Genomic DNA, 14,149 nt, shown 5'->3' with positions numbered 1-14,149 from the left:
TCCTAGGATTCTTTATTGTGAGTGAAGGGCCTAGCCTGTGCCTAGCACATTCCTTGCATATGGTTGGAGTTTAGTAATATAAATAGAATATTTTGATTTCTATTTAATTGCTCTGAGGTAGAACATTCCATACGAAGAGAGATATAAAGAAATAAGCAGATGTTCTGTTCCTCAGAGCTGGGCTTGAAATAAATACTCGGGTCATTGTTTAAATTGTACATTTCTCTCAAACTTACTTTCCAAAAGATTTGATGTACCTTACAAGGAAAGGTATAATAGAATAAAACAAGTCTCCATCCCATTCTTTCTAGACATAGCAGTGTAAGATAGTTCCTTTACTTACAAGCTCATCAGATAAAAATTGTAAACTAAATTCTTCAAGGAGCAACCATAACAGTGATTAAAGTAAAAATAAATTTTAAAATAGAATAAAGTAAAACTCTCAGGTGACTCCCTTGGAATTTGGGCTTCACACTGGGTGTAATTAGTGACTAAATTTGCATTGCCAAGCATCATTAATGAAGTGAGTTCTGGTTGGTATCTGCAGGCCTTATCTGCAGGCCTCAGACTCTTTGTTAAGCCACAAAATCAGGAGAATTTATATCCTAAGAGATTTTAGAAATTTTAAATTATTAAGACAAATTTTAGAAATTGAGTTACCTTTTAGTGAAACAATCAAAGGTCAAAAGAGAAGATAATTTTAAACAAAGGATCAAACTAAAGAATTTTTAAAGGCCACATGGTTAAATACCTTGTTGTAGGCAAATTTTTCTTTTAAGATTTTTGTCCTATTGCATAGCCAGTGTGTTTATACATAATCTGTGAGACTTTATCGAAAGTATATTATTCTTTAAAAAGATCTCCTGTATTTTTCTCTAAGGTAAGAAACTTTTTCTCTTTAGCAAAATATTATGTGAAAAAATGTAACTGTGAATAATTTCTGAAACATTATCATATGGTATATGGAGAAAAGTGAACAATGACCCAATATGCCATGTAACCTAAGAAAAATAAAAGATTCAGCTTTACCGAATTCATGCTGGGTGAAACTGAAGATTAATGGAATGGAATGTTTTTAGTTTTAAGGAATAAAAATCTCATGAAATATACATACATCTTGGTAAGTAGCACCACAGCAGCTAAAAGTCTTGTTCCGACTTCAGAGACTCAGCACCTTACGGGTCAGCTGTTGTTATATCAGAAAGCTATCCTTACCAACAGAAGGACCTTTTTTTTTTTTTTTTAAACCAACAGAAGGACATTTATACAGTTCAACCAGAACCATCTGTCTTAGAGTAATAATTTCAATACCAGGGAATTGAACTGCTTGCTTATTAAAGTCCAGTGAACGTACTTTTGAAGTGAGTCAGGTTATTAACACTTCATTTTTTAGGCATTACCTTGGAGTCAGGAAATTTCTGGCTAGTTATCTTCTGCTAATGATGGTGACTGCAGCCATGAAATTAAAAGACGCTTACTCCTTGGAAGAAAAGTTATGACCAACCTAGATAGCATATTCAAAAGCAGAGACATTAGTTTGCCAACAAAGGTCTGTCTAGTCAAGGCTATGGTTTTTCCTGTGGTCATGTATGGATGTGAAAGTTGGACTGTGAAGAAAGCTGAGCACCAAAGAATTGATGCTTTTGAACTATGGTGTTGGAGAGGACTCTTTTTTTTTTTTTTTTTTATTTTAACTTTACAATATTGTATTGGTTTTGCCATATATCAACATGAATCTGCCACAGGTATACACGTGTTCCCCATCCTGAACTCTCCTCCCTCCTCTCTCCCCATACCATCCCTCTGGGTCGTCCCAGTGCACCAGCCCCAAGCATCCAGTATCGTGCATTGAACCTGGACTGGCGACTCGTTTCATATATGATATTATACATGTTTAAATGCCATTCTCCCAAATCATCTTACCCTCTCCCTCTCCCACAGAGTCCAAAAGACTGTTCTATACATCTGTGTCTCTTTTGCTGTCTCGTATACAGGTTTATTGTTACCATCTTTCTAAATTCCATATATATGTGTTAGTGTACTGTATTGGTGTTTTTCTTTCTGGCTTACTTCACTCTGTATAATTGGCTCCAGTGTGATCCACCTCATTAGAACTGATTCAAATGTATTCTTTTTAATGGCTGAGTAATGCTCCATTGTGTATATGTACCACAGCTTTCTTATCCATTCTTCTGCTGATGGACATCTAGGTTGCTTCCATGTCCTGGCTATTATAAACAGTGCTGCGATGAACATTGGGGTACACGTGTCTCTTTCAATTCTGATTTCCTTAGTGTGTATGCCCAGCAGTGCGATTGCTGTATCATAAGGCAGTTCTATTTCCAGTTTTTTAAGGAATCTCCACACTGTTCTCCATAGTGGCTGTACTAGTTTGCATTCCCACCAACAGTATAAGAGGGTTCCCTTTTCTCCACACCCTCTCCAGCATTTATTGCTTGTAGACTTTTGGATCGCAGCCATTCAGACTGGCGTGAAATGGTACCTCATTGTGGTTTTGATTTGCATTTCTCTGATAATGAGTGATGTTGAGCATCTTTTCATGTGTTTGTTAGCCATCTGTATGGGAGAAGACTCTTGAGAGTCCCTTGGACTGCAAGGAGATCCAACCAGTCCATTCTAAAGGAGATCAGCCCTGATTGTTCTTTGGAAGGAATGATGCTAAAGCTGAAACTCCAGTACTTCGGCCACCTCATGCGAAGAGTTGACTCATTGAAAAGACTCTGATGTTGGGAGGGATTGGGGGCAGGAGGAAAAGGGGACGACAGAGGATGAGATGGCTGGATGGCATCACCGACTCGATGAATGTGAGTCTGAGTGAACTCCGGGAGTTGGTGATGGATGGGGAGACTTGGCATTCTGCGATTCATGGGGTTGCAAAGAGTTGGACATGACTGAGCAACTGAACTGAACTGAATCTTACAACCATTTTAATGGAAATATTTCTTAAATTATCATGTGCTTTCTTGAAGGGCAAGAATGGGGGTTAGGCATATGGAAGCAACAGAAAGAACAAAACCAAGAAATTGGAAGTCTGTAGTCTAGTGGCATCTACTGATGCCATTAGCTTGAGAAGAATCAGCTTTGGATGTGACTCAAAGACTAAGGTTGTCAGTTTTTGTCATTTTGAAAATGAACTTGCCAGTCTTACTGATTAGACATTCTGTGTATATAATGAACATTTTTGTCAACTAATTCAGGCTTCTACAGCAGTTCGTCCCCAAACCATATATCCACAGAGGAGAGTATTTTTTAGTCTAAATCTGTATTTTTAAATAACTTTTAATTGAAGTTTTGTTGGACATAGTTTCCCATGTGTTTGATTTTGTTGCCTGTGTTTCCTGCTGTCATATCCATGAAATCATTGCCAACGCCAGGGGCATACAGATTTCCCCCTATATTATAAGCATTTTCCAGTTTGAGGTCTTATGTTTAAGTCTTTAATTTTGAGTTGACTTTTGTGTGTGGTATAAGGTAAAGGTTTTAGATATGGATATACAGTTTCCCAACACACTTTGTTGAAAAGACTATCCTTTCCCCACTATGCATTCTTGGCACCCTTATTGAAGATGAGTAGGTAGGTATGTATATGTGGATTTGTTTCTGATCTCTCTGTTCATTTCTGTTGCTCTGTCTATTCATCATAGTACCAGAAATCCTAGCTGGAGCAATTAAGCAAGAAAAAGAAATTAAAGGCATACAAATTGAAATGATAGAAGTAAAACTGTTCATATTTACAGATGACATGATCTTATATAGAGAAACCCCTGAAGACACTGTTAAAAAAAATACTAGACCTAATTAATGAATTTAGTAAAGTTGTAGGATACAAAATCAATGTGCAGAAATTCAGTGTGTTTTCTATATGCTAATAATTATCTAAAATGGAAATTAAGAAAACTAAGAAATTTAGAAAAAAATTTAGAAATTAAGAAAAAAAATCAAGAAATTAAAAATTTACAATAGCCTCAAAAAGTATAAAATACTTTGGCATAAACTTAACTAAAGAAATGAAAGACTTGTATGCCAAAAACTATAAAATATTCACAAAAGAATTTAAAAACACAAATAGATATCCATGTTTATGGATTGGAAGGCTTAATATTGTTAAGAGATCCGTACTACCTGAAGCAATTTACAGATTCAGTGCAATTCCTATCAAAATGTCAATGGCAGTTTTTATAGAAATGAAAAACACAATTCTAAAATTCATATAGAAACATAAAAGACCTTGACTGGCCAGCCAAGACAGTCTTGAAAAAGAACAAAGCTGGAAGCATCACATGCCCTGATTTCAAAATATATTACAAGGCCACAGTAATTAAAATGGTATGGTACTGGCATAAAGATACTCTTTTTAGTTTGGAATAGTTTTAGGTTTACAGAAAAGTAACAAAGATAGTACAGAGTATTCTCATGCACCCTTCACCTGGTTTTCCCAAAGTCAACATCTTACATTACCATTGTACATTTATCAAAGCTGAGAAACCCACTTTGGTACATTACTATTAACTAAACTCCAGACTTTATTTAAATTTCACCAGATTTCTGCTCATGCTCTTAGTTGCAGGATTCAATCCAGAAGACCGCATATTGCATCTTGTCTGGTTCAGATTTTTAATAGTCTTCTGTTTCTTCTCATTGTTCCCAATATTTCCATGTTGTTAGTTGAACCTCAATGTTGATGCCTTTGTTTTCCTTGTAGCAGGTTTTTATCTCCTCACATTTGTGCATCTCAGCAAAGGTAATCACACCTGTTGGAATATGTTTGGGAAAGAAGAATAAATAATTTGATTTTGTAAGATTCTTCTATGAATGATTTGTTTAAATTTGGGCATATAGGTGCCAAAGTATTCTGATCATTCATCTTTAGAAGTTAACTCCTTGCCTCCCAGTGTATTCTTGGTCATTGAGGTTGCCAGATTAATGCTCTTTCTAGCTTACAAACTGTACTGTTCATGTCCTCCAGGGATGGCATCTTGTAAAACTACAACTTCACAGCCAGAATGTTGAAGTTAATGAGTCAAGATTTGGAACCCTTTTACAATTAAACCCACTTCCCTCTTGGCCACGACCCCTCCTTTTGGTAGGTGTTATGAGTGAGTTCTATTGAAAATTGGCCATTTTTAGTATTATGTTATGAGACTCTGAGTCTTATTTAAACCTTCTGTTTTAACTGGTTTTTTCTGATCCTGTTCTGGCAGGAGAAGTAGATGTGCCACTTTGTTACTGCTAGGTAGGGGAAGAAGGCCATGTTCCCCACAGAGCCTCCACTGATGCCTCCTGAGGTGAGAAAGGAGAGAGTTCAAGGTCCCCAAGGGCTCGCTCACACACGGGAGAGGGTCGAGTCCTCGTAATAGCGCAGTGTGAGTGGGCCACAGTTTACTCAGCGGTGCTTGTCTGAGGTAGAGCAGTTATTGTCTAAGTGTTTTTGTCTTGCTGTGTGGCCCCTTTCCTGGTCCTTTGGCTAGAGATCTTGTAGATATTTTGTTGGAGATTTCTGCGCTCATTGGTGTTGCCAGTTGCTGGCTTCTTCAGCCCCAAATCTGGAATTTATTAGGCAAGAAGAAAGAGCACTCAACACTGTGTTTTTCCTTGGGAGCTGGGCTCCCTGGTCTGCCTTCTCTCCACCCTTTGGAGCCTTCTTATGTTTGTTTATGTATAATGTCCAGAATCTTCCTAGTTCCAGTTTACTTACTACATTAGAAAACTATTTTCTAGAGAACATACCACTTGGTAAACATGGTAGGCATTCTGTGTATTTTCATGTTAAATCAGATAATTAATGTTAAGTGGACATTATTTGTATAAAAAATAGTTTTAAAAATGTTGTTAGTGATTTCAGGGTCTCTTATTTTAGTAACTACAGGCATTTTGGGGCTTTCCAGGTGACTCTAATGATAAAGAATCTGCCTGGGATGCAGGAAAGGCAGGTTCAATCCCTAGGTCGGGAAGATCCCATGGAGAAGGACGTGGCAACCCTCTCCAGTATTCTTGCCTGGAGAATACCATGGACAGAGGAGCCTGGTGGGCTACAGTCCATAGGGTCACAAAGAGTGGGACACTCCTGAAGTGACTTAGCACACACACGCATAGGCATTATTACATTCAAAAAAATAATATCTGGATTTTTTTTGTGTGCATGTGCAGTGATAATTCTTCTCTAGGGAATCATTTGGTCAATCTGTTTTATTTCTTCAAAATAAGGTATTAATAGCCATGATTAGTGAATGTCTACCATAAGCCAAAATAGACATTTATTTGCTAATGTGTATTTTTTTATAACGAAATATAGTGTTGTTGTTGTTTTTGTTAAAGATCCTTTGAGGTATACAGTTAGGGCTTCCCAGGTGGCTCAGTGGTAAAGAATCCGCCTGCAATGCAGGAGACTCGGGTTCAATCCCTGGATCAGGAATATCCTCTAGAGGAGAAAATGGCAACCCACTCTGGTATTCTTGCCTGGAAAACCATGGACAGAAGAGCCTGGTGGGCTACAGTCCACGGGGCTGCAGAGTCGGACGTGATTGCGGAGCACACGTGACGCGTGCAAGGTGTGCAGTTAGTGATTCTGTGTATGTTTTTTTTAATTCATTCTTCCCTCCACAACTGTCCTTACAAAGCAGATAAGTGTTTTTAATCCTTTCATGACTGATCAATGCACTTTTGAAAAATATACTGATGTAGTGTTCTGCCACATCTGGTGGGGTTTTGTTATTGTTCAGTCATCAGTTGTGTTTGACTCTTTGCGACCCCGTGGACTGCAGCACGTCAGGCTTCCCTGTCCTTCACCATCTCCCAGAGCACACTCAAACTCATGTCTACTGAATCAGTGATGCCATCCAGCCATCTTATCCTCTGTCTCCTTCTCCTTCTGCGTTCAATCTTTCCCAGCATCAGTGTCTTTTCTAATGAGTTGGCTCTTTGCATCAGGTGGCCAAAGTATTGGAGCTTCATCTTCAACATCAGTCCTTTCAGTGAATATTCAGGAGTGATTTCCTTTAGGATTGACTGGTTTGATCTTGTATTTGAACGGACTCTCAAGAGTCTTCCCCAACACCACAGTTCAAAACCATCGATCCGTTGATGCTCAGACTTCTTTAAGGTCCAAATCTCAGATCCATACATGACCACTGGTAAAACCATAGCTTTCACTATACAGACCTTTGTTGGCAAAGTAATGTTTCTGCTTTTTAATATGCTGTCTATGTTTGTCATAGCTTTTCTTCCAAGGAACAAGCATCATTTAATTTCATAGCTGCAGTCACCATCTGCACCAGTTTTGAAGCCCAAGAAAATAAAGTCTGTCACTGTTTCTGTTGTTTCCCCATCTATTTGCCATGAAGTGATGGGACTGGTGATCCCATCATCAAACGAAGATGCCATTATCTTAGTTTTTTCAATGTTGAGTTTTAAGCCAGCTTTTTCACTCTCTTTTTTCACCTTCATCAAGAGGCTCTTTAGTTCCTCTTCACTTTCTGCCATAAGGGTGGTATCATCTGCATATCTGAGGTTATTGATATTTCTCCCAGCAATATCAGCTTCTGCTTCATTTAGTCTGGCATTTCTCATGATGTACTCTGTATAGAAGTTAAATAAGCAGGGTGACAATATACAGCCTTGACATTCCCCTTCCCCAATTTTGAACCAGTCCATTGTTCCATGTCCAGTTCTAACTGTTGCTTCTTGACCTGTGTACAAGTTTCTGAGGAGGCAGGTAAGGTGGTCTGGTATTCCCATCTCTTTAAGAATTTTCCACAGTTTGTTGTCATCCACATGGTCAAAGGCTTTAGCGTAGTCAATGAAGCAGAAGTACATGTTTTTCTGGAATTCTCTTGCTTTTTCTATCATCCAACAGATGTTGGCAATTCAATCTCTGGTTCCTATGCCTTTTCTGAATCCAACTTGAACACCTGAAAGTTCTCGGTACACATACTGTTGAAGGCTAGCTTGAAGAATTTTGAACATTACTTTGTTAACATATGAAATACGTGCAGTTGTGCAGTAGTTTGAACATTCTTTGGCATTGCATTCTTTGGTACTGGAATGAAAACTGACCTTTTCCAGTCCTGTGGCCACTGCTGAGTTTTCATTTCTTTCTTTATTAGTCTGTTGGAAATTAAAGTGGAGATGTGATAAGCTAACTGCTTTCAATGTCATATAGCAAATTGAAACTGCATTTAAACTAGACTGTTAAGCTTTGCTTCAGTAATTGGAGTGACTTGTTGAACATCAGCTTGAAGCCCAGTTTCTTTTCACTCATATTGTAGCAGATGGCTTTAGCTAGAGATAACTCATGATATTTCAACAAAGTTCACAGCCTCTTTAGTAAGAGGTCTATTTCCTAGTCATTAAAGTAATATTGAACATTATTGCATGTTGCTTAGGAGAGCATGTATTTTTAAATGTTCAATTTCTGTACATTTTGTAGAATGATATCTTCAGGCTTGTCAGTTCTTGCTGTTCTTTCTCCTACCCATTTTCCTGAAGAATTAGTATTGAAATTACCCCTGCCATGAATTTACTCTGTAATTCTGGAATAGTCACATAAGGAATTCAGTTTCACATTCGTGGCTCCTACGTCTCTGCCTCTCAGTTACATTTTCTATGTGTGGTCATTATTTTAAAATCTACTTACATTGCTCAGACAGAAGATCTGACTCAGCTACTTCATCTGCATAGAATTGAGCCCCAGTAAGGAAGGAGAATTTCTCACACAGAAACTTTACTTAAAGCCTTGTACATGTTCAGCATTATTGATAATGAGAGCATTATACAGCTTAAAGCAAAGACGTGTTATTTTCAGTTCTTGAATTTTAAGTAATGTAAATACTGACGATACCAGCGCTAACAGTGTCACAAGCTGAAAACTCATAGACCTTTTAAGTTGGTACAAACCATAGAAAAAACAACTGGATAGTATGTATCAAGAGTCATAAAACTGTGTATGTACTTTGGTAATTCTTCTAAAATTGTGATAGATATCCTCAAGAAATAATCTGAAATGTAGAGGAAAGGCTGTATACATAGTAACATGGAACATTATTCATGAAAGATCATTCAGCAAAATTATAGTTAAAATTGCAAAAAAAAAAGTTGTATTTAAATTAGACTGATTACTTCAACACGCCTATAACAAAAAAAAGACAAATATATTTGGAATCCTTAAATGTATTAGAGTACAGTTTTTTGTGTGATAATTTTAAGTGCAAACAGCAATATTAATTGTGTATGTATATGTACGTAGGTGCATGCCACAGGCCAAAGAGGCCAGAATGTTTTCTCTTGTGATTGTTATCTTTAGGAAGTGGATGGATGGGTTCTTTTTAATTTAATTGTATTTCTTTTGTTTTTCAAATACTTCAACAGAAGAACACTTTTAGGTTGTTAAAATCTATTTTTACTAATTATTTTTCTTTCTCTTTTTAACCAGAAGAATATACACGTATATAAGTAACGTATCAATCCAAGACAAGGCAGTGTCTCCTTTGTCAGTCCTGAGGGCCTCACTAAGCTGCCACAGTAAAGTCCCTGCTCTTCCTATGAGGCAGCCTGGACAATCATGTTAAAACTGTTTAAATGCTCTTTGGCACATTCTGTTTCTTTTAGGGTACTTTCCACCAGGTTTTGATTCTTTACATGGGTGAGCTGTTGAGAAATTGGGCTAATCAGACGACTGTGCTCAGAGGCCCAGGGGACTGAGGAATTACATTCACTGAGTCTAAACTCACTGAATGAAATTTTCTTTGGCGGCCCTTTCTACGGGGAGGCTGCGTTCGAGTCCATCAGAAGAAGGGTGGCAGAGGCACTTTAGCTGCTGTGAAAGGAATTACAAAGAATTGAGTCGCTCACAGGGAAAAGGGCCTTGTTTTGCCTCTGTGACACACTGTGGCTCCTCTCTGTCCCACAGCTGGCCCTGAAGGACCCCGTGCACACCGTGTCCCTGCAGCAGTTCATCTACGAGAAGCTCAAGGCCCAGCAGGAGCTGCTGGGAGAGCAAGGCTTCCAGTCCCTCATGGAGACGGTGGACACCGAGATCGTCACCCAGCTGCAGGAGTTTCTGCAGGGCTTCTGAGGGTGTGAGCTGTGGCTGAGGAGGCCAGCGTGCTGCCTTGTGTGCAAGCCTGCTGGGATGATGGGAAAGATCCCTTGTGTAAGAAGCAAAGAGATGCAAAGACCATGCCTTTTTTTTACTACAAAAATTCAGTGAATAAATGTAATTCCTACATAACTAAAATCACAAACCTATTCCTCAAAAGAATTTAATTTTATATTTATGAGGGGCCCTGTGTTTACTAGAGATAGATTTGACAACAATAGCTGCTTAGTTTCCTGTTAAGAGAAGAAACTGTTTGTTACCTTTTAATCATGTGCTCTTAACACTTGAGAAGAAGGTTTAATGTCTGAGATGTTTTACAGCAACCAATATTAGTTAAATTTGGCTGCCTTATCCCTTTTTTAAGCTAATGAGACTACAAGTTTGAAAAGTAACAATGCTGTTCAGGTGATGCAATTAAAGAAATGTGTGTACCAGGCAGAAATATACAAATAGTGACAGATATACATTACTGAGATGATCTTGCCAGGGGAGTTGCTTTCAACTGACATAGAAGATATGTTTTATCAGACAGATGCTTTTATTTTCATTCTAGTAATTTGATATGGGAATTAGTAAAGACTTTTTTTTCCTTGTGTTATTTTCACTAATTACATTTAGTCTTTAAATGCACATTGTAAGGCCCACAGAAGTGAATCTGTGGCACTGCAGTGCCAGGTGGGAGACATCTGGTCGTGGTTTGGTCCCGGTTCCTTTGTTACTCCTGGAGACCAGGAGCCCTGTGAACACTGAGAGGAACTAACAGCCCCCAGACCCCCCTCTGCCGTGACATGGCTGTGACAGGGTGTTCAGCACTTACCTATCTTGGGTTCCTCAGTGCAGGGGTGCCCGTGGGGGGCTAGCAGCAGTCCCCCAGGGTACCAAAACTGATGTAATGAGTCTTCCTTCCTTATTCCTCCTACATGCAGTACCAAAAACGGGGAAAAGGAGAAAAAAAAGCCTTACTTTGTTCTACTTGCCATTGACTATAAAGAACCTTTAAAGCATTTTAAAGAAAATATTCAAAAGCAAGGTTGGAAAATGTCTGATCTTTCTATAGAAAGTTGGGTACAGTATGTAACTGCAGGAAACCCACTGCCCCTTTGTAAGTCGTGGAGTCCAAAATGTATGGAAATATTTGATGTTTTCAGCTAAAGAAAGAAAAATATGGTCCAAATTAAATTTTCCAAAGATACCTCACCTTTGATTTGCCTGATTATTTTTCCTGCCTCACAAAAAATGAGTTCATAAGAATGGCCCAGTGAATTTTGAAGAGAGGTTTTCTTTCATAGTCTGGTGTTGACTCTGTCTTAGTAGGCGGCAGTCCTTCAGGTAGCAAATCCTAGTAACCCTTTCAGTTTTTCTTTTCATTTAAGGACCAGAACTTCTTTAATACAATGTTTCTTTCCTTTTTTAATTTTTATTTTATATAGGAGTGAAGTTGATTAGCAGTGTTTTGTTAGTTTCCAGTGTACAGCAAAGTGATTCAGCTGTACATGTGCAACCTTTTTCAAATTCTTTTCCCATTTAGGTTATTACAGAGTATTGAGCAGAGTTCCCTGTGCTAATTCAGGAGGTCCTTTTTGGTTGTCTGTTTCCAATATATAGCAGTGTGTACGTGTTAGTCCTAAACTCCAAGTCTGCCCTCCCCGTCAGCCCACCCTTCTTCCCTGGTAACCGTAAGTCTGAGTCTGTTTCTGTTTTGTGAGTAAGTTCATTTGTATCATTTTTTAAAGATTTGGCATGTAAGCAATATCATCATTTGTCTTTCTGTCTGACTTACTGCACTAGGATGATAGTCTCCAGGTTCATCCATATTGCTGCAGAAGGCATTATTTCATTCTTTCAATTTCCGAGTACATACACAACCCCAGTCCTGTGGATTTCCTGCAATTAAACCCTACTGGCCTTCAAAGTCAGACTCTCTGGGGTATCCTCCTCCCGTTCCAGAATCCTAGGCTTGGAAGCCTCATGTGGAGCTCAGAACTTTCTTTTTTTCTTTTTTTTCAGAAAGAGCTTCCAAAAAATCTCAAGCCTGGTGTATTTTTAGAAGTTCACCTACAGCTTGATTTTATTTTATTTTTTTTAAAATATAAATTTATTTATTTTAATTGGAGGTTAATTACTTTACAACATTGTATTGGTTTTGCCATACATCAACATGAATCTGCCACAGGTATACACGTGTTCCCCATCCTGAACCCCACTCCCTTCTCCCTCCCCGTACCATCCCTCTGGGTCGTCCCAGTGCACCAGCCCCAAGCATCCTGTATCCTGCATCAAACCTGGACTGGCAATTCGTTTCTTATATGATATTATACATGTTTCAATGCCATTCTCCCAAATCATCCCACCCTCTCCCTCTCCCACAGAGTCCAAAAGACTGTTCTATACATCTGTGTCTCTTCTGCTGTCTCACATACAGGGTTATAATTACCATCTTTCTAAATTTCTTTGTCTTTGGATGTAGGGTTATCTTTTTTGGTAGATTCCAACTTTTTTTTTTTTTTTTTTTAATGTGGTTGTTCAGCAGTTAGTTGTACTTTTGGTGTTTTTGTAAGAAGGGTGAGCCCATGTCCTTCTATTCTGCCATCTTGCCTCCTCCCTCCTATGATATTTCTTTATCATTACTACTCAGTCCCCAGAACTGGCCTAAGAATAATTATTTCTTTTGTTGATTTAATTATTTTCATTTGAGGCACTATTCCCATTAATGTTTTCAGAAATGCACATACATACTCCCATTTTTCACTTACAGTAAAATACTCATCTTTCCAGTTCCTGACAGATTTCATTACAGTGTTATGGCAAATGTTACTGAAATAGCCACCTCGCAAAAAAAAAGAAAAAAATATCTCTGGGAAAGAGTTTGGTTTGGTTCATTTTTTTAAACTCAATGTTTAAAATAGGCTCAGAAAAAAAGAAAAATTCTTGTATCTTTAACTGCTCAATTAAGAGATAAAATGTAATTATTGATTTACAGAATTCTCTCCATTAATGCAGCTTCATACCAAATGTATTAAGTTTTGGACAGACAACTCAGCCAGGCCTTGGGTTGAACTACTCTTCCTAATATAAGGTAATGATCATTTCTATTCCATAAACATACTCCTTTTCTATTTATTTTTTACTACAGAGACTTCTCCTGGCCCTCTGACAAAGGTCCATGTGGCCAACAGTAAACGTTTTAGAGTTTTTGTTATAACTGGTTCCTGCTGCTTCTTTCTCCTACCAGTCATGTTGGAGAAGCCATATCATTAGATGGTAAAATATTCATGTTTCAGATTCCCATGAAAGATCTTCACTTTAGATCTTTATTTTCCCTATTCCTTTATTCAACTTATGTTTGTTGAGTTTCTGTTTTATACCATACTTCTTTGCTAAATTCTGGGTTTAGAATAGGCTACTTACCTCATGAAGTTTTACAATCCAGTGAGAACACACATGTGCCAATATAATAGGTGAAAATCATGGTTCTAATGGAAATGTGTGTTCAGGAGCAGTGGGCGTGCAGGGGAAGGAGGTCTTTCACAAAAGAGAATGATGTTGGCGCTTTATTATTTGATATCCCTTAAAAGCTGAAACTCCAGTACTTTGGCCACCTCATGCGAAGAGTTGACTCATTGGAAAAGACTGATGCTGGGAGGGATTGGGGGCAGGAGGAGAAGGGGATGACAGAGGATGAGATGGCTGGATGGCATCACTGACTCGATGGACGTGAGTCTGAGTGAACTCCAGGAGTTGGTGATGGACAGGGAGGCCTGGCGTGCTGTGATTCATGGGGTCGCAAAGAGTCAGACACGACTGAGCGACTGATCTGATCTGATCTGATCCCTTAAAAAATTGTTCTCAAATAGCATTGTGTCATAAGGTTATTTAAAAAGTAAATGGCTCTGTACTGGAATTGGGCTTCTCTCTGATTCCAGACTTAGAGCTATTTGACATATAAAATAAGTCATCAGTGAGATTTTGGAAGTGTTAGAATTCTGTAGCCTCACAACTAATTCCTAATTCAGTGAATTAAAACAAGGCTCACTT

At 38.3% G+C, this 14,149-nt stretch overlaps 1 protein-coding gene across 3 annotated transcripts in view; it reads left to right on the top strand.

Annotated features, from left to right (window-relative positions):
- IPO11 (importin 11) overlaps positions 1–11,311 on the top strand; it is a 202,537-nt gene extending 191,226 nt beyond the window's left edge. The window contains exons 30-32 of one of the 3 annotated variants that reach the window (XR_006546670.1): positions 4,988–5,104; positions 5,223–5,306; positions 9,926–10,059. Coding sequence is in view for 2 of the 3 variants with exons in the window: in XM_025270486.2 (XP_025126271.1) it covers positions 9,926–10,090 (165 nt within the window). In the remaining variant the exon portion in view is untranslated. Of the gene's footprint in view, positions 1–4,987; positions 5,307–9,925 lie in introns of those variants that run through there. The other 2 variants (XM_025270486.2, XM_044932629.1) reach the window with 2 other exon arrangements.
- Positions 11,312–14,149: the final 2,838 nt, after the last annotated feature.

The sequence above is a fragment of the Bubalus bubalis genome, chromosome 19 (assembly GCF_019923935.1).
Source record: "Bubalus bubalis isolate 160015118507 breed Murrah chromosome 19, NDDB_SH_1, whole genome shotgun sequence".
NCBI classification, from domain to species: domain Eukaryota; kingdom Metazoa; phylum Chordata; class Mammalia; order Artiodactyla; family Bovidae; genus Bubalus; species Bubalus bubalis.
Note: the sequence above shows the minus strand (reverse complement) of the source record. Positions and strands in the feature narration are given on the sequence as shown.